The 25,140-nt window shown below is 37.6% G+C and overlaps 1 protein-coding gene across 1 annotated transcript in view; it reads left to right on the top strand.

The window, feature by feature from the left end:
* Positions 1-24,777, top strand: part of TMPRSS11A (transmembrane serine protease 11A) — a 60,076-nt gene extending 35,299 nt beyond the window's left edge. Inside the window, exons 4-10 of the mRNA XM_023232162.2 lie at positions 243-310; positions 2,246-2,406; positions 8,128-8,166; positions 9,388-9,559; positions 13,111-13,370; positions 17,088-17,230; positions 24,445-24,777. Coding sequence (XP_023087930.1) covers positions 243-310; positions 2,246-2,406; positions 8,128-8,166; positions 9,388-9,559; positions 13,111-13,370; positions 17,088-17,230; positions 24,445-24,606 — 1,005 coding nt within the window. The 3' untranslated portion in view covers positions 24,607-24,777. The remainder of the gene's footprint in view (positions 1-242; positions 311-2,245; positions 2,407-8,127; positions 8,167-9,387; positions 9,560-13,110; positions 13,371-17,087; positions 17,231-24,444) is intronic.
* Positions 24,778-25,140: the final 363 nt, after the last annotated feature.

Consider the following 25,140-nt stretch of genomic DNA (forward strand, 5'->3'; position numbering starts at 1 on the left):
GTGATCTGCCCGCGTTGGCCTCCCAAAGTGCTGGGATTACAGGCGTGAGCCACTGCGCCCGGCCATAAATTTTTTTAATTCAGCAAATGATTCTGTTGCACTGTGAAGGCTAAGATCCACCAATTTAAATAATGATATTAGTTCTGTTAAACAATTTTCCATTGCTTTAACATTTAATCAAGGATATATTCTTATTATAAAAGATATTACTAACACATAGCTTCCCTCTTGTTATATAACAGGTGGATGAGATATTTATAGATTCAGCCTGGAAGAAGAACTATATCAAGAACCAAGTAGTCAGACTGACGTATGTATGGTTGGGCAAAAGTGGAATCACAAGACTGGAGGGAAAAGGAACAAAGGAGACAGGGAGCCTCATGTATTGTATGTCTCTATGGACTAGGCTTTTGGCTACAATTTTTCATAAACATTATCTTTAAAGCAGTCTTGGAGTATAAGGCTGACCACCATTTTGTCAACAAAAAGACTAAGATTCAGGGAGGGTAAGAAATATGTTCAAAGTTCCCCAACTGACAGTTTCCCAAAGTGACAGAACCAGGAACCAAACCCCATCAACTTATTGTGAGGCCTGGAACCTACCAGAACCCGTGACCTGGGGAAAATCCAGCAGCTTGTCATTGCATGCACCAAGTTGTATTCTTTTGACAACTATATTATTTCAAACATGTTAAGCAGGCAAACTTGGCTACAAAATGGGATCACAAATTTCACCTGTAATGCAACCTAACAACATGAGGCATGCCTAAACGAAAATATATTCCTGTTGTAATAAATTTTCTTTTTGCTGTGGTGGAGGGGGAAGACTCATATCAGTTGTAGATATTGCTCAGAAGTTTCAATTGTGTTATTTTGAAAAATTACATAGTAGAACATACATGTCATATACATAAATGCATGAACCTGTATGACTCATATTTCTTAAAGATAAAGAAAAATAATATATTCAGATTTTGATTTATTTGAAGAAAATAATTATCACTTTCTTACCAATAGACTAATAATGCTTTGTTGGCAGGTGTACTCCAAAGTTCTCTATGTCTTTACTGAGTAGTGACTTCCGTAAGGATTTTATAATATAAATTGGGTACTTTCTAAAATACTTAGGAGAGAAAAAGCATATAAATACTAGAACTTTCTATATTTCATGTTTTCTGTTTTCAAATTCTCATTTACCATATTATTGTAGCAACATTATCATACTCTCGTGAAGTCCTTTCGATGGTAGCCATCATCACTATATAATACTTGGTAAAAATGTTAATTCCTCAGATTTAAGAAGTAAAATTAGTCATCTGTTTGCCAATTTGATAGAAAGTTCTAGTTATTCAGATCTTTATATTCCAGAGCCTAAATGAACAAAGCTACATAAATTGTCTCAGAATTTCCTTTTAGTCAAAAGATCCAGGGAGATGGGCCTCTAGTGTTTTTGGCAGTTTTTTTTTTTTTTTATTTGTTTGTTTAAAAAAAATAGGAGAGACAACAGATCAATATGTATTAGTTTCAGGTTTTTTTTTTTTTTTAACCTGTAATTGGTTTTCCTATTTTAAGAGTATTTAAAAGTTTAGTTCCTCAGGTAACAGAACTTGAACCTGTTTATATTATAAAAGTTCAAGAAATTGGGCATGTTTAATTTGGAGAAGACTCAGGGACCACAATATTGTTGTCTTCAAATATTTGGGCTAGAGGAGGAAATTGTTTTATGTATGTTCCAACTGGTAGACCTAGGCCTTATGGAATGGGAGATATAGGGAGACATATTTCAACTCAAAACGATGAACTCAGAGCTGACCAAAGAGAAACAAGCCTCTTTAGAAAATTAAACTTACTATCTTTTTAATTATTGCACTGTCCTTAGAGGGCCATTTGTCATAGACCCTGTAGAAGTGATTCAGGTATCAAATATACAACTGATTAGCCTAAGAAAACACGAAGGCTTCTTCTACACTCTCAAAGCTTGTATTTTTCATGATGAGTTTTTACGTCTGTCATTCCTAGCTTCTGTAATAATCCTTCAAATTAATTGGGGGAAATGCACTGAAAACATAATGAAAGCTAGAAGAGGGAACATATGAAATGACCTTGGGTCAGAATGACGTGAGACAATCAGCACTTGACACTCTCAGCAACTGAGGGATCATTCAAGGGAGGAAGATACAGGAAACACTGAAGGACAATTCCAGGTGTATTCTTTGAAAATGTACCTTTCTTTTGTGTGGCATAGTCCAGAGGAAGATGGTGTGAAAGCAGATGTCATTATGGTGTTCCAGTTCCCCTCTACCGAGCAAAGGGCAGTAAGAGAGAAGAAAATTCAAAGCTTCTTAAATCAGAAGATGAGGAATTTAAGAGCCTTGCCAATAAATGCCTCATCAGTTCAAGTTAATGGTAAGGAGGTCCCGTTCTGTGTGATATGAAGTTCTCTATTAGGTTCATGTTTTGACTAATCTCAAATGTATTTGTCATTATTTCCATTCCAAATAATAGCTAGAATTCAGATGAAAAAATTCAAGTGAAAGATGTGACATTTCAAGGTGTATTAGTCTCTAATGTAAGCACATCTGAAGTTAGTCATCCAGTGGTTTTCCCAACAGTAACTGATTGGCACTCATCCCAAAATAAAGGCAAGGATTCACAACTAACAGAGGGTTAATCTCACTTAGGCACTGCCTCCGTGACTAAGCAAGTGAAAATACTAAGGGTTTGGCAATAATTGTTTTTCTGGGTGGGACCTTCCTAAAACACAAATTCATTTGTTGCCATACTTTTATTGATAGTTTCTATATATGGTGTCATATAATTTTTGTTAGCTTTTTTTACTATGGGCATTTGGGAAAATGGCAAGCCAACATTGTAGCTGTTAGAGTTATTTTACCGTTAATGCTTTAAAAATCACAGTATAGGAAAACATCACTGAAACTATGTGTACATTGTTCCACTTTTCTTTTTTTTTTCTTGTTCACCTTTAGCCCATTATACCATTATCACTTCTCTCAATTAAGGAGAACGAACCTTTACCAAGGTCTATCTCTATTGCCTTTACCAGAAGTAACTAATTTCTTTTTATATTCCAGTGACATATGCAAATTCACCCTTATAGAAGTGAAATTCATGCAAAAAGGGTTGAGGAATTCAGTAATTAAAAGGAGCTAAGAATCAAATTTAAATCTCTAATTTCTTAAAAGGCTCCAATTAAAAAAGGTTTCTATAGTCAAACGCATCTTAAAAATTCTGGCTATGATATTCATTTCTCGGAAACTCTTCCTTATAGTACCATATTAAAGATTCTAAGGCAGCCAGCTAGAGAGAAACTTGTTTACCCTCGTCCACTAAGCTGTTTTCACAGCATCTTCTTCCAGCAGACAAGTACAGATTTCCCCTACAAATTTCAATGGATACTAGACCTAAGAGAGTTACAGAAGAGATTCAGGGTAAGCGATTTTTATCAGACATGAAACAGGACACTCTACCCTTGTAAGGGTCTAGCTGACTCTTCAAGAGGAAATCAAATAAGGAAGTAAAAAATGCGAGGTAATGGAATGGGCAGATGTTTGGTGATGTGACGAGTCAGCTACTTAGAGAATAAAGCTGAGGACCTCTCCCAGCCAGAAGGGAGGAACCTGAGACGTGCTTAATCCATCTTCTTTGTTAGATGGGGAAGCAAATGAACAGAAATTATAAAACAATGGCCATTCTGATAACTTACATGATGCGTTCTATGTAATTTCCAATAAATAGTTCATTTGTCAGTAATGTAAAAGCCTGAACTATCTGAAATCAGAGTGAAGCATAAATTGTTCATTGGCTGCCTGGTCTTTTTGTTTTTTATAGGCTCAGCTACTGAACTTCAGTTTATTTTAATAATTGTACTAAATTAAAAGGTAGGATATGCTAATGGAGAAACTGATTTGAGAGTTACCTGAGGCTGGGCGCGGTGGCTCATGCCTGTAATCCCAGCACTTTGGGAGGCCATGGCAGGTGGATCACCTGAGGTCGGGAGTTCAAGACCAGCCTGGCCAACATGGTGAAACCCTGTCTTTCCTAAAAATACCAAAAAGTTGTCAGGCCTGGTGGCGGGCGCCTGTAATCCCAGCCGCTTGGGAGACTGAGGGGGAAGAATCATTTGAACCCAGGAGTCAGAGGTTGCAGTGAGCCAAGATTGTGCCACTGTACTCAAGCCTGGGTGTGACAAAGCAAGATTCCATCTCCAAAAAAAAAGGGGGGAGAGAGTTACCTGACCAATTCTGACTCCACTAAGTCACTACAGGACCACCCAAATACTTGGCTCATGCCTTTGTCTTCATTTTCTCATCTGTAAGATTCCAATGATAATGTTTGTTCTTCCTGAAATCACAGAGAGATCATAAGAATATACGAGGAAATAGAAAACACAATGTGGAATAAAGAGGCTGTTACTACTGAGAAAGCTATTACGTTGTGCACACGCTTTGGAAACCTGAAATAATTAATTTGAGTGATTGACTAGTAGCAGATAGATCCTTGAAAGTTTCAGAATTTTCAAATGTAAAAAGAACAGTGTTTATTAGTGATATGGGATCCTAGGGGGTGTTGCTTTTCTGGCCAAAAACCTCTGTGGCCAGTGTTTGGTGCCTTTGCCCAGGTTTTGCTCTGGCCCACTGGGCTCATTCTGCCCACTTGACCTGGCAGACTGCCCACCTCCTGCTACCAGCCTGGATCCCATGCCCACCAAGGCCAACCCAAGCATGGAGCTGTGAGGGTTGTGTAAGTGAGCATGGGGTCTGGCCACTGTCCACAGCCAGGCACACTGGCTGCAGCATGATGGGCAGCTCCAGGCGCTGGCACAGGTGTGCTGGCTCTCTGTGAGGCTGTGGTTGGACAAAGCTCACTGCAAGCAGCTTCTCTGGCTGGCACCTGGGAATGTGGTGGCACCCAGGAAGCTTGAAGATGACAGGAATTGCAGGGTCCCAAAGAGGGAGTCACAGCCCTGGCTTGTGGAGCTCCCAGGTCTGGGATCCCTAAAAGGCTGCAGCTTTTCTCTCTTTTTGCCTACAATGTGGCCAGCAAGGGGTATGTTTCATTCCTGTTTGTGTTACAGCTCTTTTAGTCTTGCTATTTGGCAGGTCCTGAGTTCTTGTCCTGAGACCAAGAAGAATGAGGTACGCAGACAAGTGGAGGGTGAGCAAGGCGAGAAAGAGGTTTACTGAGCAAGAGAACAGCTCACAGGAGACCCACAGTGGGCAGCTCCTCTTCGTAGCCAGGGAGTCCAAGCAAGTGTTCAGCTCCTAGCAGAGAGGAAGCCCTGGAGTTAGAAGCTTCTCTCCGAAGGCAAGTTGTCCCATTGAGTGTTCAGCTTTCAGCAGACAGTAGGCCCTAGCGTGGTCTAACTCCTCTATGCAGGCAGGTAGTCCCACGATCTCCTAGTCACCTACCTCTCCATCTGCAAGGGCCCAGTGCTGCCTACGGCACCTCTCTGCCCACCCCTTCGTGCCTGACCCCACTGCTCCCAGACCAGTGGGCAACTTGGCCCAGTCCCATTGCCGTAGCTTCCAGGGTGGCAGGCTCTGGAGGGCTCCCAGGGATGGGCTCCGTGGATTATCCACTTTCTCCTCGCACCCTCCCTGCAGTGGCCACGGTCGAGAATGGCAACATGGGGCCAGGTTCCGGGGTAGGAGAGGCTCCAGGCCTGGGAGCGGGTCCTGCCTGGTCACATGAGGTTGGGGGCTGCACAGTCGGCTGCCTCGGAGATGTGGGGCACAGGGGACCCACCACCGTCACTGCTGCTCCCGTGTCCGCTCTTGCTGACACTGCTCCAGACAGCCTGTAGCTGCCATCACTAGCACTTAAGAAAGGCACATTCAGTGGACAGCTCGGGAGAATCTTTAAGGCAATTTTTATAGACAAAAACATTGCTTCCTGGGAACACATAATTTTTCGACTACCAATAAACAGAAAACTGTAGAGATTCTAGATTAAGTCTAGAAATAACCCTGTAGCTCAAGATTTATTTATAATAAATATTCTTTGTCAAGAATCTGTATTTTGTTTTGACAAAAAAACTGTGTGGTGTGGGTCCTTTAGGAGGCACAGTGTGACAAAGCAAAGCTAATATCAACTTCTTTGCATTGCAAATGCCAAGGCTGTAGTGAAGCAGCTCACTGCCTACGTGTCAGATGACTTTGCTTCATTTTTCATCATGATACTTGTAGCCTGTAGAGCCCTGAATATTAACTAGCTTTCTCCCACTCAGAACTGTGTTAGGAGGTGGTCGCTTTCAAAACTAAAGTGTTAATGTTTATTTCCATTTCTGTACCTGGAAAGGAAAAATCTTTGGTCAAAATTAGAAACTAGTTACTTGTGTATTGACAGTTTGTTTCCAGGTGTAGTCATTCTACCTAAAAATCTGGTTATACTCATGACCATTATTACTTACCCTGGTATCATTCCTGGAAATGGATAACTTGCATCCTACTCAGGCTAAGTTGACAAAGTTTTAACTGAAGAGTTCTAACTTTATGCTATTTTCCACTTTATTGCATTACTAAGGACAAAATATATAGTTTTATTAAAAACAAAATAAATGTACTGCCTTAAACTACATTTGATGGTAAACTGAATTCCTTCCATAGAATAAGCACCAAGAACAATTGATGGTCCTGGGCAATTGATGGTCCTAAGCAACTGATTCTTCACCATACAATGATTTGGGATGCCTTTAAGGGTATACTTGAATTGGATATTTTCAAAAGCGCCCAATTGTAGAGTTTATCATCACCAGTTTCCCCAGTGGAATTTGTAGAAAGTTAATAGAATGAAACAATCTTATTTTGTATAATGGGGAATAGAATACTGAGAATGTGTCTGAGAAACATGGCACTGGTAGGAAAAAGTAAAGCAGTTTATTCTCATCTGCTCAGTAAGCTAAGTCATTTTAACTTGAAAATCATCACAATTTTTATGAAAACTTCCACCAACTTTATTTTCCCCCAGCTTTAGTAAGATATAATTGACAAATACAAATTATATATATTTACTGTATACAACATGGTGTTTTGATACATGTATACAAGTTAAATATTTGTGTTTCCTTAGTCAAATTCCTCACTTTTTTGGAAGCTGACAGAATTTAATCTTGGATTGTGTCCAATAACTAGCTTTTACCAATATTCAGTATATTTTGGATAAGAAATATGTAACAGTTTATTATTTAAAAAAAGCAATTTTAGTATTTAGGAACTGTGTTTAAAAAGCATTTAAAATATCATTTATGTGAGAGTTTTCAAGGTTTTTTCATCCTAAACCCTTTAACCAAAAAAAAAAAAAAAAAAGGTGTATGTGAAATTCGAAGTAAATAAAAGAGAAAAAGCAGATCTGCTCTGGCTGAGGCTGAGTTTGAGGCCTGTAAGACAGTCTACCTGCAATATGGTTTTGCTGTGTCCCACCCAAATCTCATCTCAAATTGTAGCCCCCATAATTCCCGCATGTTGTGAGAGGCACCTGGTGGGAGATAAATTAAATCATGTGTGCAGTTTCCCCCATACTGTTCTATGGTAGTAAATGAGATCTGCTGGTTTTTTAAGAGGCTTCCCCTTTCACTTGGCTCACGTTCTCTGACTTGCCTGCCACCATGTAAGACATGCGTTTTGCCTTCCTCCATGATTGTGAGGCCTCCCCAGTCACATGGAACTCTGAGCCCATTAAATCTCTTTTTCTTTATAAATTACCCAGTCTCAGATATGTCTTTATCAGCAGTATGAAAATGAACTAATATAGCCTGTTTCCTCTGTCCCATTTACCCATCTTCTGAAGTGGAATACAAAGAAGCTTTACCCTGAACTGCTGGAAAACCATAGTTCTCTATTAATACAAACTATTTGTGGGCTGTAGTCATCCAGTATTTGTGCCTTACTCACCCGTTGCTTGTGATAGTATCCACCTAATTAGAGGCTGCCTATAAGTCTCTACAAAAACTGTGCACAGATGTTGTATCAGATAGCCATTTTCCTAATTAATCTATATGTTCAACTATCTAGAATCCATATATGGTCAATATCCTCTGATTATTCCTGGTCATTGAGACCAACCAGGAAAATATCAAATTATCACTACTTGTTTTGTCTTGTTTTTCAGCAATGAGCTCATCAACAGGGGAGTTAACTGTCCAAGCAAGTAAGTCGAGTTAGCTTATATAAACAAGTAATTTTCACATCAGAAAGGACATTTTCAAATATTTGCTCATATTTGCCCATCTGTGCTCCAAATTTTCTTTGAGAGATAATAACTATTTGTACAATAGATTTAAATACTTTTTTTTTCTAACTCATGGACTGATCTTTTAGTCATGTTCAAGAAAAAAATTGCCATGGTAACCTTTTGGGGCAATTTGAAGAAAGTATATATTTCTGATTGGGAATACTTGACTTGTTTTTCTAATTTTTAAAAATTCCATAAAATGTACTTTCTGCTACAAAATGAAATATTGAGAAAGTAATTAATAGGGAGGAGATAAAACCCATTGTTTGTGACTGACAAGTTATCTATGAAATATGATGAGGTCAGGAGTTCAAGACCAGCCTGACCAACATGGAGAAGAAACCCTATCTCTATTAAAAATACCAAAATTAGCCGGGTGTGGTGACAGGCGCCTGTAGTCCCAGCTGCTTGGGAGGGTGATGCAGGAGAATCGCTTGAACCCAGGAGGCAGAGGTTGCAGTGAGCCGAGATCGCACCACTACACTCCAGCCTTGGTGACAGAGTGAGACTCCACCTTAAAAAAAAAAAAAAAAAAAAAAAGAAGAAGAAAAATGAAATATGCTTAATATATTCATCTTAATCGCTAACAGTGGCTTTATTAAATCACTTCAAATCACTGTGGCCTATATTTCAAAAGATTTTACAAAAACAGTGATGAGTTTGAGCAGTGATGTTCATGCATTTGCCTCTGTGTCTTGCAAACACCCTAAGTATTTTTATTCATGTATTTATTCATTCAACAAATATCTTTTAACATCTACCAAGTGCCAGAAATTAGACCAGGAGTTGGTGGTACCATTGTGAATAAAACATGATCCCTGCTCTAAAATTAGAATTTCAAAGTAGAGAAAGATATCAATAAATCAGGAAGTATGAAAATAGTGTGATAAATGCTATGGCAGAGGAAGTGCATAGTGCTATGAGAGTCCATCAGAGAGTCAGCTAACCTGGTCTCACAGAGTAAGAAAGTGAACTCTGAAATGCGAGAGAGAAGAGGCCATGAATCCAGTGACAGGTAGGGTGAGTGTCCTGGGTAGGAGGAGTAGTATAGAAAAATGTCTTCAGGCAAGTAAGAATGGGGTCATTTCTTGTAATTACAAGATGTTTCTTATAACTTAATGTTCTCATCTTTTTCAGGTTGTGGTAAACGAGTTGTTCCATTACACGTCAACAGAATAGCATCTGGAGTCATTGCACCCAAGGCAGCCTGGCCTTGGCAAGCTTCCCTTCAGTATGATAACATCCATCAGTGTGGGGCCACCTTAATTAGTAATACATGGCTTGTCACTGCAGCACATTGCTTCCAGAAGTAAGTTATTGACCTTAAGTTAGAACCCACTTCTGCTAAAAAGCCCTGAGTTTTGTCATATTCTTGGTAACAATTAATGTCCCAAATATTACTGAAGTAAAATAAGAAAAAGTTATTTCAGATTCTTCTCTAAAATAATGTTACACTTGCATACTTAATCAGAAATTTGATAGGAATAAAGGGAGTAACAGTCATTATCCTAGTATTCATCAATCATTTCCTCAAAGTTTTTAATAAGGAAACTGTGTAAGGAATCAGAACTATTTTGTGACATCCTAACACAAAATATTCACTAATAACATACACCATTAATCTTTTGTGAAACAATGCTCTCCACTTAAAACTAGTGTCTGTTTCTGCCAAACACTTGGGCCAGTCTCCTACTCATCATAAATAATCAAACTAATTCCAAAGTAAAATGGAAATTTTCAGTAAATGCAGGAAGTTGGTAACTGTCATGATGGAGAACCAGAACCACAGATCAAATGTAGAGCGTTGACATATGAAGATCTTTGGAATTAGAACAGTTTACAACCAAAATGAGAGCTTGCTAGCATGATAAAGACAGGCAGTTCAAAAGAGATTCCTCGGAGTATCAAAGGATTCAGAGAGGCCCTTGGGCTACTCAATGTGACCTTGGCATAATATGGCATAATAGAGCCATATTATGACAATGTGGCATAATAGAGCACCTCTTCACAATGGTGCCACAAAAGACAAAGCTGAAGTGAAGAATAGCAAATTGTGCTATCATATAATTGCTTCTGAATGCATGTATTTTATTAATGTATATTAAATTGTAAAATCATTTATAAGATAAAATGACTTTTTATAACTTTTAATTTTACTTTTCAAGATAATAACCAGTCATTTTTATCACTATTACATTTAAAATTTTAGATTTTTTTCTAAGTAGATTAACTGTATTGCCTTTCTTCTTCATTACCAATTACTATGTAATAACAAAGACATCTCGAGTATCTCTATATAATAAGTGGCAGCAGAATTTGGTGGGAAAAATATGTCCCAGGCAGTTGGAGAGCTGGGCGAATTATTGAACCTTAGTATATTAGGTAATAGATAGACTAGATCTTTTCACATTCTTTTTGACCTGTAAAATTCTAACTTTTGTTACTATAATAAAGTTTATCTGCCTAAGAGCATAAATCTTTATAGAGACTCTTAATATTCTGAAGAAAATATGTATTAAGAATCTAGGCTGGGCATGGTGGCTCATCCCTGTAATCCCAGAATTTTGGGAGTCCGAGGCGAGAGGACCACTTAAGCTCAGGAGTTCAAGACCAGCCTGGGCAAGATAGTGAAACCCCTTTGGAAATGGTGGTGCATGCCTATCATCCCAGCTTCTTGGGAGGCTAAGGCAGCAGGATCCCTTAAGCCCAGGAGTTTGAGGCTACAGCAAGCTATGATTGCACCACTGCACTCCAGCCTGGGTGACAATGCAAGACCCCATCTTAAAAAATAGCAATCTATTTTTTAAAAGAATCTACATAAATTCTTAATGTTTGAAAGCTGTGAGGGCTCAGTAAGCTGATATATTAGAAAGTCAGAAATCCCCTATGCTGGTGTCTGGTTTTTCAAAGTAACGGGAAACTTACCTTGCCAAAGTTAGCCATTTTTGTGCTAGATAGTTCTATTTTTGCAAATACCTTTATAGCATTGAACACCAAATCTGCACTCTATTAACTTTCACCGTCAATATTTGTTTTTGTTTTTGTTTTTGTTTTTGTTTTCATCTGGAACAACAGGAAATAATTTTATCTCTTCATTCATGTAACAGCTATTCTTTAGTTTCTCTTTTTTAGATCAAACATAAAATGAGTGAGAATATCCAAACCATGAGTGGAAATAAATATCATTACTGTGTGCTTTAGTTTGCTAAGGATAATGACCTCCAGCCCTATCCATGTCCTTGCAAAGGACATGATTTTGTTCTTTTTATGGCTGCATAGCATTCCATGGTCTGTGTATACCACGTTTTCTTCATCCAGTCTCTCTCTAAAGGGGATTTAGGTTGATTCCATGTCTTTGCTATACTGAAAAGTGCTAGAGGGAGAGGATCAGGAAAAATAACTAGTGAGTACTAGGCTTAATACCTGGGTGATGAAATAATATGTACAACAAAACCCCATGACACAAGTTTATCTGTGTAACAAACCTGCACATGTAACCCTGAATTTCTAAAAATGTATATATGTACTTATATATGCATATATATGTGTGTGAAAAAAATATATATATACCTCATTTTTGCAGAACCAACTTCCAGATGCCCTACTACATTGGTTCTTATTCTCTGAACATTCAAGACTTTGTCAGTGTCTTTCTTAAAATATGCTTCCAATAACTAAATACACCAAGACAGATGTGTAGCTAGTGTCACACATAATAAAATAAAGCAGGAAGTCTTCTGAAAAATACAAATAATACAAATTGGTGGGAGACAGTATTTTATAAAGGGAAGAGCAGAGAGAGGCAGGCAGACATGTGACGTGAATCAAATAGTTTAACCTATCCAGGCTTTATTTTCCTTAAGTATAAAGCACAGTCTTTACTAGATCATCTTCCATTGCTACCAAATGATTTTTCTGATCCCTGTATATACCACAGTCTACCCACTGCCCAAGCCCACAAGCTAGAAGTCAACCACATTTACCACATTTGATCATCTCTCAAAGGACTATGCAGTCATCTAATAGACTTTACCACATCCATTCTTGACCTTCAAGGATCTACTCTCCAGAAAGAACCAACATGATTTTTAAAAATGTAAACGAGACTACATTATTCTCTGGCTTAATTATCCAGCAGATTCCCGTATCACTTGAATAAAATGTAAGCACTTTATCGTGACCTATGAAACTCTCTAAAATCTAGTCCCTGCTTACCTCTCCAAGCTCACCCCCAACCATTCTTTCCCTTGTGTTTTGACTGCAGCCCATCCAATGCAAGACCTTGGGATTTTTGCCTGGAAACTTGTTTCCCTCATCTCCTCACACTGACCCTCATTTACTGTGTCTTAGCCAAATGCGTTCTTAAAATAGTCATAATGACCTGTTAGTACTCTATTCCATTACCCTATTGTATTTTGTTCATAGCCTTTATCAATGTTTAAGGTTATTTATCTACTTGGCTGCTTGTTTTGATCCTTTTCCTTCTCTAGAATCTTATACTCCTGTGAGCAGGCACCTTAGGTCTTGTTCATCACTTTATCTCCAGCAATTCAGATAAGGCTCAGCACGTAGATGCTCAGTAAATATTTGTGGAAGGGATAAATGAATGATATTTTATGTGTATTACAGTTCCAAAATTCAATAGCTTTGTATTAAATATCAGTTCTAATATGGTGTTTATGTATGTTTTATCTTTCAAAACATTAGCAATAGATTACATTTAAATGATCAAAGAAAACTGTAACCACAGTCAAGTATTCTCAGGATTGTATTTCTCCTATAATAGCCTAAATGCAATTAATGTAGTTCATATACTTTGGGCAGCTTAGATATATTCTGTTAATTTCTAACCTTTTCCAGGTATAAAAATCCACATCAATGGACTGTTAGTTTTGGAACAAAAATCAACCCTCCCTTAATGAAAAGAAATGTCAAAAGATTTATTATCCATGAGAACTATCACTCCACAGCAAGAGAGTATGACATTGCTGTCGTGCAGGTCTCTTACAGAGTCACTTTTTCAGACGACATACGCCGGATATGTTTGCCAGAAGCCTCTGCATCCTTCCAACCAAATTCAACTGTCTACATCACAGGATTTGGAGCACTTTACTATAGTGGTGGGTATCTCAGGATAGCTAACAGAGCACTAAGCCCTGTCTAGGGCAATGTGATTTCATCTCCATCAATATTGTACTGACAGCCATTTCCACACAGTCTGATTGGATTAGTTAAGGTTCTTATTTTGCAAGTGACAGAAATTCCATTCACATTAACCGGTGCAGAATAAAAAACAAAGAAACAAAAACTTCAACAAATTTGGCTCATGTAATTTAGAAGTCAAAAAAGCATAATAAGTGTCACTTCAGACACGGGAGTTTATATGATGTCATCTGGCTCTGCGTCTCTGAATCTGAATTTTTTGCCCCTGCTTTTCTCTGTGTTGGCTTCATTCAGAGGGATGCTAGCTTCACCTAGTGTCAGAGGTGGCTAACAACACCTCAACACTTACATCATCCTCAACCAAGAAAAAAATACACAGAAAGGAACAATTTACTTCTTTTCTTTGCCAGCATTCACATTAATTTCTATTGTTCCAGCTGTGTCTAGGAGGACTCAGATTGAGTGGCTAACTCAAATATTCTTTATGCCTATGTTGCAAAATTTGCTTCAGTACTGAAGAGGCTAATTTAAGTGTGATGGTGAAGAAGAATTGTGTAGAGATAAATTGTCAAATTATTTGCCCTCTCTAAAAGGATTCAACTTGATATACTGAACTTAGTCTCGTAAGAAATAATAATGATTTAGTTATTGAATTTTTTAGGCAATCTTAGTGAGACACGCTCTGGATTCTACCATGTGGTCCAGGTACATATGTATAACAATAGCTAGAGAGTTTCTTTAACACTGGGCTTGAGAAAATGCAAAAGAGCTTTCTGAGAATGACTAAATCTATTTGCAGGATTCTATACAATTTATTTATATACAAGAAATTATAAAGAATAAGCTTTTGATTGGCAGTCTCCCATTAAGGAACTAGGAATAAACTTTCACTCATATAGGCAGGAATAGCTTTTAGGGTCTCTAGATTTTCTCCAGATGTCCCATGTGGTTTGTTTTTGTTTTTGTTTTTTTTTTTTTTTTTTTTTTTCATCTTATATAGACTGAAACATGTATTGCTTTCTTTAACGTTCTATTATCAATCACAGAAAATATTACCGATAGTTTATTAATTCCAGTAGATTAGTGCTGCTGTAAACTTGACACCTCCCTAGGTCTGCACCCTCTTGGATGAATTTTCTCTGAAGATAGGGCTTGCATTCTCTGCTTCTTAGTCATGGGAAAAAGACATCACAAATCCCCTTTGGCTTGGTGGGAAAAATCATTGTCTTTCAGGAGTTTGAGATTGACACAGAAAAATACCTGTCATAATGCTTTGTGAGTGGCAACAGAATCTGACACTTATAGAGCACTCCACCCTACTGGAATATGGCTTCTCTTGGTGAGTGACCCACAGGTGCTTTTAATCTATTAAATAGATTAAATTATCCTAAGTACATTAATAGATTAAAAGTGCCCATTCGTTACTCAACAAGAGAGGCCGTATTGAAGGCTATAAAGCAAACCTGAAGAAGTTTTTTAAAATTGAATTCATACAAAGTATATTCTCTGATCATAATAGAATCTAACTAAACATCAGTAACAGAAAGTTAATAATAATGTAAAAATCCCCAAATGCTTACCAATTAAAAAATATATGTAAATAAAGGGAAAATCTCAAAGAAATTTGTAAAAACACATAGAACTAAATGAAAACAACAATATATAAATATATGCTGGATGCAGCTAAAATAGTGTACAAAGGGAAATTTATAGAAAATGCATATTATAAGGAAAGATATCAAATCAATAAGTTCTCACTTCAAGAAACTAGAAAAAGAAAAAAATAAACCTAAAACAAATGTAAGGAAGAAAATAATAAGGACAAGAATAGAAATGAATAAAATTAAAAATTTTAAAAAAAAGAAAATTTATAAATAAAAAGCTGATTATTTGATAAAATCAATATTTTGCAAGAAGTGTCATTAAACATTTTAACAGAAGATGAGATATAGTTCAGGGATGTCCAGAATTTATGGGCTATGCTTTTCATAACTTGGAATACATTTTACGAACTGGTTTACTGAAGAAGTTGTGGATTTGCACTGTCACCTACTTACAATATATAGATTGTCAGTTTCACCTTACTCTTCTCAGCATTGGGCATGAATTTATTTATTTATTTATTTATTTATTTATTTATTTATTTGACACAGTCTCACTCTGTCGCCCAGGCTGGAGTGTTGTGGTGTGATCTTGGCTCACTGCAGGCTCCACCTCCCAGGTTCACGCCATTCTCCTGCCTCAGTCTCCCGAGTAGCTGGGACTACAGGCACCCACCACCATGCCTGGCTAATTTTCTTTGTAGTTTTAGTAGAGACAGGGTTTCACCGTGTTAGCCAGGATGATCTCGATCTCCTGACCTCGTGATCCGCCCGCCTTGGCCTCCCAAAGTGCTGGGATTACAGGCGTGAGCCACCGTGCCAGGCCATGAATGTTTTTAATTGATGAAATAGTAGGTGTATATATATATATATATATATATATATATATATATACGTGTGTGTGTGTATAATGTATATAAACCAATTGTATTCAAATAACAGGATAATTTGAAAAATCTCTTAGCATATTTCTGAGATACACACTTAAATCTTCTGAGCACTTTTAAAAAATGTGTTTACAAACATTTCTTCAGAAATAAATCTTGTAAATGGTCTTCTAAAGAAACTGGTGTTTGTATAGGGTTTTTTCAAATGTACTTAGTTATTTTTTTAAATTGATGTATAAAATTGCATGTACTTATCATGTACAACATGGTATGTTGAAGTATAGCATATGTACATTGTGAGTGTTAAATCTAGCTAATTAACAAATGTCTTATTTTACATAATTATCATTTTTGTGGCAAGAACACTTAATATCTACTCACGTAGAATTTCTCAAGAATATAATATGTCATCAGTAGGCAACCAGAAGCTGGGGGTCTTTACAGTGGAAGGGGTTGGGGAGATACAGGTCAACAAATTCATATTTGCGGTTAGATAGGAGGAATGAGTTCGAAAGATCTCTCATACATCATGGTGACTATAGCTGATGATATATTGTATTCTTGTATTAGTTTTTTATAACTGTATAACAAATAACCACAAACAGTTTAAAACAGCACTCATTTATTTTTATCTCACTGTTTTCATGAGTCAGACATTCAGACACAGCTTAGTTGACTCCTCTTCTCAGGGTCTTACCAAACTGTAATCAAGATGTCAGCTGGGGTTGTGGTCGCATTTGTGGGTCCTTTGAGGGTTTGCTCAAGGTTGCTGGCAGAATTCCATTACTTGCATCTGTAGAATGCATGACAGCATGCTGCTTTAACTGTTTAGGAAAGAGGCTCTGAACTCCAGGAAGGCTCGCCCTTTTTGAAATGGCTCAGCAGATTAGGTCAGGCCCACGTTTGATAATCTCCAATTGATTAATTCAAAGTCAAACTTATTAGAGGTCTTAATTGCATCTGTAAAATTCCCTCATCTTTGCCGTATAACATAACCTAATCATAAGAATCACATCCATCACATTCACAGATCCTGCCTATATGTGGGAGGAGGGGAATCACACAGGAATCTTGGGGACCATCCCAGAATTCTGCCAACTGCAGGGTCATGGTTTCCCAATCAATATATGGTTTAGTATAAAGAATCCCTGAAATAAATACTAAAATAACTTTATTTTTTCTTAAGGGGAATCCCAAAATGAACTTCGAGAAGCCAGAGTAAAAATCATAAGTGATGATGTCTGCAAGCAACCACAGGTATATGGCAATGATATAAAATTTGGAATGTTCTGTGCCGGATGTATGGAAGGAATTTATGATGCCTGCAGGGTAAGTTGGAGGGTTTTTTTAATATTATTAACTCAAAATTTTTTATCTGGCTCAGGATATATTATACATTCTTTACATAAGGACAAAACATAAGTATCGTGTTAGCTCAAAAAAGTTACAAATGCAAATTTCACAGCACAAAATACTTTTAAATGTTTTATTAAGATAACTGAAGTAAGAGTTTCTGTGATGCTATCAAACAAACAAAATTAGAGTTTCTTAACCAGAAATCCAAAGATTAATAAAGTAGTTTATTTTTTCAAGGGGCTCACATTCAAGAAAGAAAAAATCATAAACAAAGAAGTATAAAGTGATGTTATAAGTAATATAATGAAAAGCAAATATTTTCCTTGAAGGAAACATTTTTTGGAACACGTATCAGAGATGAGATGTAAATAAGGCCTGAAGAATAAATAACACTTATCCAATTTCAGAATAAGAAAATAATGTTATAGAAAAGACAAAAAGCATAGCCAAAATTATGAAGGTGTGAAATTACAATTCATATCTAAGGAAACTCCAAGTAATTGGTTGGGTCTCAGCATGAGGAGGATGAGAGGAGAAACAAGTAGATAACCATAAGAAGGTGGATTAGGCCATGCTGTGATTCCATGGGTCTTCCCCAGTGCCCTCCTCTGCTTTCTAACATGTATGTTTTCCAATGAAGGTACGAGTGTGTTTCTTCCTGGAGACACTTGCTTTTTAACATAAGATTCTTTAGAACTCTAAGGAGGCTACTCTATGTGGAAATGATGGAATGGTATTGATATCAGGTGGCAGAACGTCCTGTCCAGTCCCACAAACTATACCACATGTGCGACCTCTATCAGAAAAGCAGCAGGGAGCGATGTAGCATAGAGGCTGGGCAAAAGCAGGATCTGGTTCGCAGCCAGCCTCAGTTGCTGAGAATGTGAAGGAAGAATGTGAAGGAAGGAAGGCCTCAGTTGCTGAGAATATCATGGGAAACAGGTGGAAAGTGCAGGAGTCTTGGAGCAGACAGGACTGGGGAATTCAGGTGAACCATGAGATTACTGAAAAGCTTTAGGAGGGATTGGTGGTCATAGAGAGGCTTCACTGGATTGGGGAGCAGAGGTAAGCTTTCTGCCTAACTATGCAAAGTAAGTGATAAAACAAGACTCTAGTCACAGAAAAATAGGGTAAGTTATCAGGGCAGCAGTGCAGGTACGAGCATCCAAGACAGGAATACAGTGATTGTAATTGGGGCATATGGTGAGGGACCTAGTCTGACACAACAGAAGTGCAAGCACCACCATCAACTAGTCTTTGTCCAATTTACAAATTATTGATATATAACTCAATAAATCCCATCCTGTATATACAAGATTGGTCCTAAGGCATGTTTTGGGGGGAAAGGAGAAAGAGCCGCTAATTTTTCAACCAGAGGTCTAGCCAAGCAAGACCCAAACACAACTGAGAAAAGGATCAGAATTGCTTACAGGAAAGCCAGAAATGAAAGGCTTTGACAACTTGATCAAGATTTGTGATTCCGCTGTTGTTTCCAGTTCATTTAAGTGTTTACAAAAGAATCCCTAGTTGTAATTACCACATAGGCAGCTGCTACACTGATTAGAGAACTCTGTCAAGGTGGCACTGAAAATCATTTTAGAAAATGATAGGTGGATGTTGGCAACATTTTCTGAAAACCTATAATTTAAAATCCGGTTGCTGGGAACCTGCTGTATGGGAAAATTAGTCAAGAACTGTCCCTGGTCATTTTTCCATTTATTCTAACTCTCTTCACTTATTCACTAAAAAAAAAAGTTTGAGTGCTCTACTCTTTAATATACATTGTACATATACCGAAGGTAGTCTTCCAAGCAAAAACCTTCCTGGAACCTGCTTTCAGGAAAGCTACTGTCTAGTGAATCAGATATGAATGAATCAAAAAATTATGCCAATGATAAAGAAAACTTGGAAGGAGAAGGTCATTGTTCTATGAGTATATTTTTAAGAAATGAACATGACTAGCTAGGTTGGTGAAGCTAAGTGGTGAATGGAGTGAACTAGTATCTAGGAAGATTTCAAATGATGATAGAGGCAGGGAGAATTCTAGGAGCTGAAACATCACATGGTGGAACAGAGAACACACATGACCCAGTGGTACAGGAAGAGGTAGAAGAATTTGTTTGAAGTCAGACTTTGCAGGACCTTGTGAGCCACATTATTTTTTCCCTGTTTTGTAAGGACAATAGAAAGCCACTAAACAGGTTTAACCAAGAGATTTATATTAAATTAGTTAATACGTGTAAAGCTCCCCAAACACTGCCTGGTATATTGTGAGTACTATTTAGACATTTGCTAAATTAAAAGGGTAGAATGATCACATTTGAATATTGTGAGAAGTGTTCTGGTCAAAGTAAGGAAAAAATCTGGGAAAGGGCAATTGAGGATCAATCAGCAGGTACTGCAAAAATCCAGGTGAAATATGTTAGTTTGGATGAATATGGTGACATGGAGACAAAGATATTTAGAGGCAACAGTGGCAAATGAAGTAATGGATTTCATATGGTTGGAGAGAAGGGGTGGGGCAAAGAATGATATATCAATTCATGGCTTAAAAAACAAAAATAAAATAAACTCCTGGCTTGAGAGGCTGCAGGGATTGTAATAATAATCAACGAATTAGGAAAGAGTGATGAAGGTCCAGATCTAGAAAGACAGCATGGGTCCAGCATCAACCACATGGAATTGGAGGTGCTTTTGAGACACACAAGTAAGGAAGTGAGGACCTTCACCCATGCCAGTTCCTTATCGAGAAGAATGTCCCCTGTCTTCCTACCAATTAATAGCCCAAGTTTTAGCTTAATTCTCTTTTCATGTGTGAAACTCCTAAGTCTGTTACCACCGTATCCCCTGTCGTTTTGTGTTAGTAACTGGCACAAGATTCACCTGGCACTCAATATGGCTTCTTGCTGCCTTTCTGCCCTGCCTCTTCAAATAGATAGTAAGGACTGTGGAGATTCCTTGCTGATTGAATTTTCCTTGAGTGATTGATTATTTAAGGAAGAGGAAATGAGAATTAGTGAAAAGAAAGAGAGAAAGAAGGGGAAAGTAATACTATTTGAACTATCATCTGTCTAAATTTACGATTTAAAAGTGCACTGCAGCTGGCCTGAAGACAAATCAGTGGGGATGCTTGTTAAAAGTGCAGGCCTAGGATCCCACCCTGGTTCAACAGAATCTGTAGAGGTGGGCATTAGAGATCTGCATTTAAGAACTTCCCTTCATAACGTTTATTCAGAATGAAGTCTGAGAAACACTGATAAACTGATGTCAGTTATAAATCCCAGGATGCTCATGGTAATATAATTATCTTTTCTCATCTACAGGTAGCCCAATGCCTTTTTAATGCTCTGAATAGGATTTTGAATAATTCCACCTGTCTGTTTCCATACCCTTCATAGTGCATGGAATGTTTCTTGTTATACTTAATAAATTCCATTATATCTTATCTCAGCTGATCTTTTGAGGGTTTTTTTCTTTTTTTTTTTTAAATCTTGCACTTTCTAACTTAAGGAAATGGTGAAAAGATCATTATACTGTTTTTTTAAACTGATTTAATCCGTATCACATTAACTAGAAAACTCTATTAAAACAATGCTCCAAAGGGAGGCAGAAGCTGACCATCCATGAATGTCAAGAAACCATGGTGCTATTAGAAGACACTTAAGAAAAGTCCATTTCTAGAACATAAACTAAGTCCACTATAGCTTCAAAAAATGTTCATGTACAGTACAGTAATCGTGGATGTTCCTGATGAAAGCCCAAAGAAACATTTGAATGTATAAAGAAAGATTAAATTATGTTTAGCATTTTCTGATAAAAGCCCAAACGAACATTTGAATGTATAAAGAAAGATTAAATTATGTTTGGCATTTTATTACTCTTGGGTGGGTTTTAATTTGCCCTCATTTTGATACTAGACAAGAAGTCGGACTTCCTATTTTTTTCTCTATCCCACTGCACCCTTAGCTATGATTTTGTATTAGCCAGATTTTCTAGGTTTCTTCTTTGTTCATCTTTAAAATGTATAGATTGAAATATCTAAGCATGGAGATTTTACATTCAAATTCATCTCTGCTCTTCCCCCAACCCCATCAAAATGACCATAAAGGCAGATAAGGTCAGGTGTAGTGGCTCACGCCTATAATCCTAGCACTTTGGAAGGGACAAGGAGAGAGGTTCGCTTGAGCCCAGGTGTTCAAGACTAGCCTAGACAACAAAGTGAGACCCAATCTCTACAAAAAATGTAAAAATTAGCTGAGTGTGGTGGTGCACGCCTGTAGTCCCAGCTACTCAGAAGGCTGAGGTGAGAGGATTGCGAGAGCCCAAGAGTTTGAGACTATAGTGAGCTGTGATTGCGCCAGTACACTTCCGCCTGCGAGACAAAGAGCGGCTCAAAGAAACAAAACAGAAAAACCCCCTAACAATCATTTTGAAAACCTGCTTGGCATCATCTACAAAATATAATTTTCTATATATCTACAAATTGTGCTTAAAAAAAGCTATCAACTAGTAAATCCAAAAGAGAGAAAACTGAAAAAACTCCAACAAAAATTTGAAAGAGAAAAAGATGGAGGAGTTTTAACTGACTTAGTAAAGAAGAGGTTAAAACATAAATGTCTTGGGTGGAGAGACGAGTGAAATACCAATTTTAAGTGAAACCAGTATTTTGGGAGATATGGGTGCAGAAATGTAAAGACTTCACAGAGAGTACTTGGAACACCCCATTTCTCCCTATCCTAAATAATCAGTCTAATCCATACCACATCTCTACTTTCCCCACCTCTACCACCTCTTTCCAAACATCTAAACTCCAGAGATGGGAAGTTTGTACTCTGTAGCAATTGAATCTGAGGTCCTTTAACTCAGTGACACTAAATATAGTAGAAAGCAGAGGGGGCCTGAAAAGGTGAGATTATGTGAAAGCAGGCCTCAACCTCTTCCCTTGCTTCCTCCCAAAGTGCTGCAGGCAGATATACATAATGCCTCCAACTTTCTCCCTGCAAGAAATTGCAAGATTCTTCTCTAGAGAAGCCCACAGTCTAGAGGGAAAAAAAAAAAAAAAAAAATACCTCCATATACTGATATTTAAGAGGCCCCTACTAGAATACAGAGTATCAGCCCAGAAGCCTTCCTACCTACCTGTATTAGTTCCTTCTGTGCTGCTGTAACAGAATGCTGAAGACTAAGTAAATATAAGGAACAGAGATGTATTTCTTACAGTTCTAAAAACTGGAAAGTCCAAGGTTGAGGGTCCCACATCTGGTCTTCATCTTGCCCCACATCTTGCCTCATCATCCCATGCAGAAAGGTGGAAGGGCAAAGAAAGCACAAGATGGGTGGAGGGAGAGAAGGCCAAACTCATTCTTCTATCAAGAACTTACTCCTGTGATAACAAACCCACCCCTATGGTAATAATATGAATTCACTCACAAGAGCAGAGCCCTCATGACCTGATCACCTCTTCTTAGATCCCACTTCTCAACACTGTTGCATTGGGGATTAAGTTTCTGCAACACACGAACTCTTGGGCACACATTCAAACCATAGCACCACCCAGCACAAAAGCACAGAGCTTACAATCTGCTTTCTAGCACCACACCCTAGAACCAAACAGTAAGAATCATCTCCAGAAAGGTAGCAACCATATAATCATAATTTTTAAAATCCAGTGGAAGGATTGGAAGATAAAATCAAGGAAATATCTCAGAAAGCAACAACAAAAAAAAGACACAGAGGAGAAAAATAACCAGAAAAATTAAGAAGATTAGAGGATAAACTCAGGAGGTCCAACAATAAATGAATAAGAGTTCTGAAAACATAAAACATGAGTATACAATATAAAAAAAATAGTAATAAAGAAGACTCCTAGTTCTGAAGCTTACATGCATCCTATTGAAGAAAAGGTCCAAGTAGTGCTGGGCACAATAAATGAAGTAGTTCTTTCCAAGACATGCCATCATAAAGGGTCAGAAGCCAGGGATAAGGAGAACAATCTTAACACTTTGAAGGAAGAAGCATCAGAACACATAGAACTCCTCAACGGTAACTCTAGAAGGTAGAAGATGGTGGAAGACTCATTAAAATTTCAAAGGGAAGATTATTTCAACCTAGAATCCTGCCCATGCTAACTAAATATCAATTATGAGGGTGGAATTAAGAATTTTAGACAAACAATGACAGAAAAAAATGTACTTCTGATACCTTCTTTCTTAGAAAACTACTTGAGGGGGTACCTCAGCAAAATTAGGGAATAAATCAAGAAAGTGGAAGACATAAGACCTGAAACTCTTAATCCAATACTAAGGAGTAGTATCATATAATCCCAACATCATAGCTCTGCACCAGGCTTAAAATAACCAGCTCGAATTTGAGCAGAAGTAAGAAAAGATTGTGTGTGTGTGTGTGTGTTGATATGATGGAACTGTTTCAGAGGAAGCAAAAGGACTAATAAGCTATCTGATGTCCTTGAACATTAGTAAACATTATTGTGAGGTGTTGGTAGATCTTTTGGAGCATTCAACATTGACCAGGTACATAGAAAACTATCCACATGAAAAAAGAGTTGTGTTATTAATTCTAGGAAAGCCAAAAAAGATTTCTGTAATGCAATTATGTTACTTGACTCTTCCATTAATAAGATTTTCCAACTGGTATTAAACATAGGCTGTTAATTTAACCAAAAATAGAGATACTATAATGTAAAGACGTGGTGTGGAAAAGTTGCAAAGAAGTTGTAAAACAACTAAATCCCTAACTAGGTAAGAAAAAAATAAATATTTACTGTCTAAATCTAGAAATTGTAATTTGAGCATATTATCTAATGATAAGGAGTTAGACACTGTAAGAAATTATTAAACAAGCATGAAGTGGCTACCTCTTGGACAACAGCCTGCGTGAGGAAACATGGGACATAATTGCTTTTCAAACCTCTTCATGTTCTTTCGTTTTTGTCTTTTTTTAACTAAGTGCTGTTTACTCTAACAAAATAAACTTTATTTTTTAAATGTGAAAGTTAAACCTTAAGGCTCTTTGTAATTTTAAAATCCATGTCTCAATTAATTATTCTGTGTTGATAATCTATACATGTACTGTCTAGTAACAAAATATGTGATTCATCAAAATATCTTAAATAATGAGCTTTATGTTTAGCTAATTTTCTTTCTCTTTTCTTACGTTTTTATTTTCAGGGTGATTCTGGGGGACCTTTAGTCACAAGGGATCTGAAAGACACCTGGTATCTCATTGGAATTGTGAGCTGGGGAGATAACTGTGGTCAAAAGGACAAGCCTGGAGTCTACACACAAGTGACTTATTACCGAAACTGGATTGCTTCAAAAACAGGCCTTTAATTCGCCATAGAAGTTAAACAAAGAGAGCTGTATGCAGGTCATATATGCATGAGAATTCAACTATTTAGTGGGTGTAGTACAGAAAGTGGTATTAAATTACTGGATGTAGCAACATGAAACACACAACGTAAGTTATTTAGAATCACTTTAATCAACCAATAATCCTTAGCCTTTTTTTTTTTTTTTTTTTTTTTTGAGACGGGAGTCTCCCTCTGTGGCCCAGGCTGGAGCGCAGTGGCCGGATCTCAGCTCAGTGCAAGCTCCGCCTCCCGGGTTTACGCCATTCTCCTGCCTCAGCCTCCGGAGTAGCTGGAACTACAGGCGCCGGCCACCTGGCCCGGCTAGGTTTTTTTTTGTATTTTTTAGTAGAGACGGGGTTTCACCGTGTTAGCCAAGATAGTCTTGATCTCCTGACCTCGTGATCCGCCCGTCTCGGCCTCCCAAAGTGCTGGGATTACCGGCTTGAGCCACCGCTCCCGGCCTCCTTAGCCAATTTATAAGGGACTTTTATTTGTAAAGTAATAGATCTGGCTT

This window comes from Piliocolobus tephrosceles, chromosome 3 (assembly GCF_002776525.5).
Source record: "Piliocolobus tephrosceles isolate RC106 chromosome 3, ASM277652v3, whole genome shotgun sequence".
NCBI lineage: Eukaryota > Metazoa > Chordata > Mammalia > Primates > Cercopithecidae > Piliocolobus > Piliocolobus tephrosceles.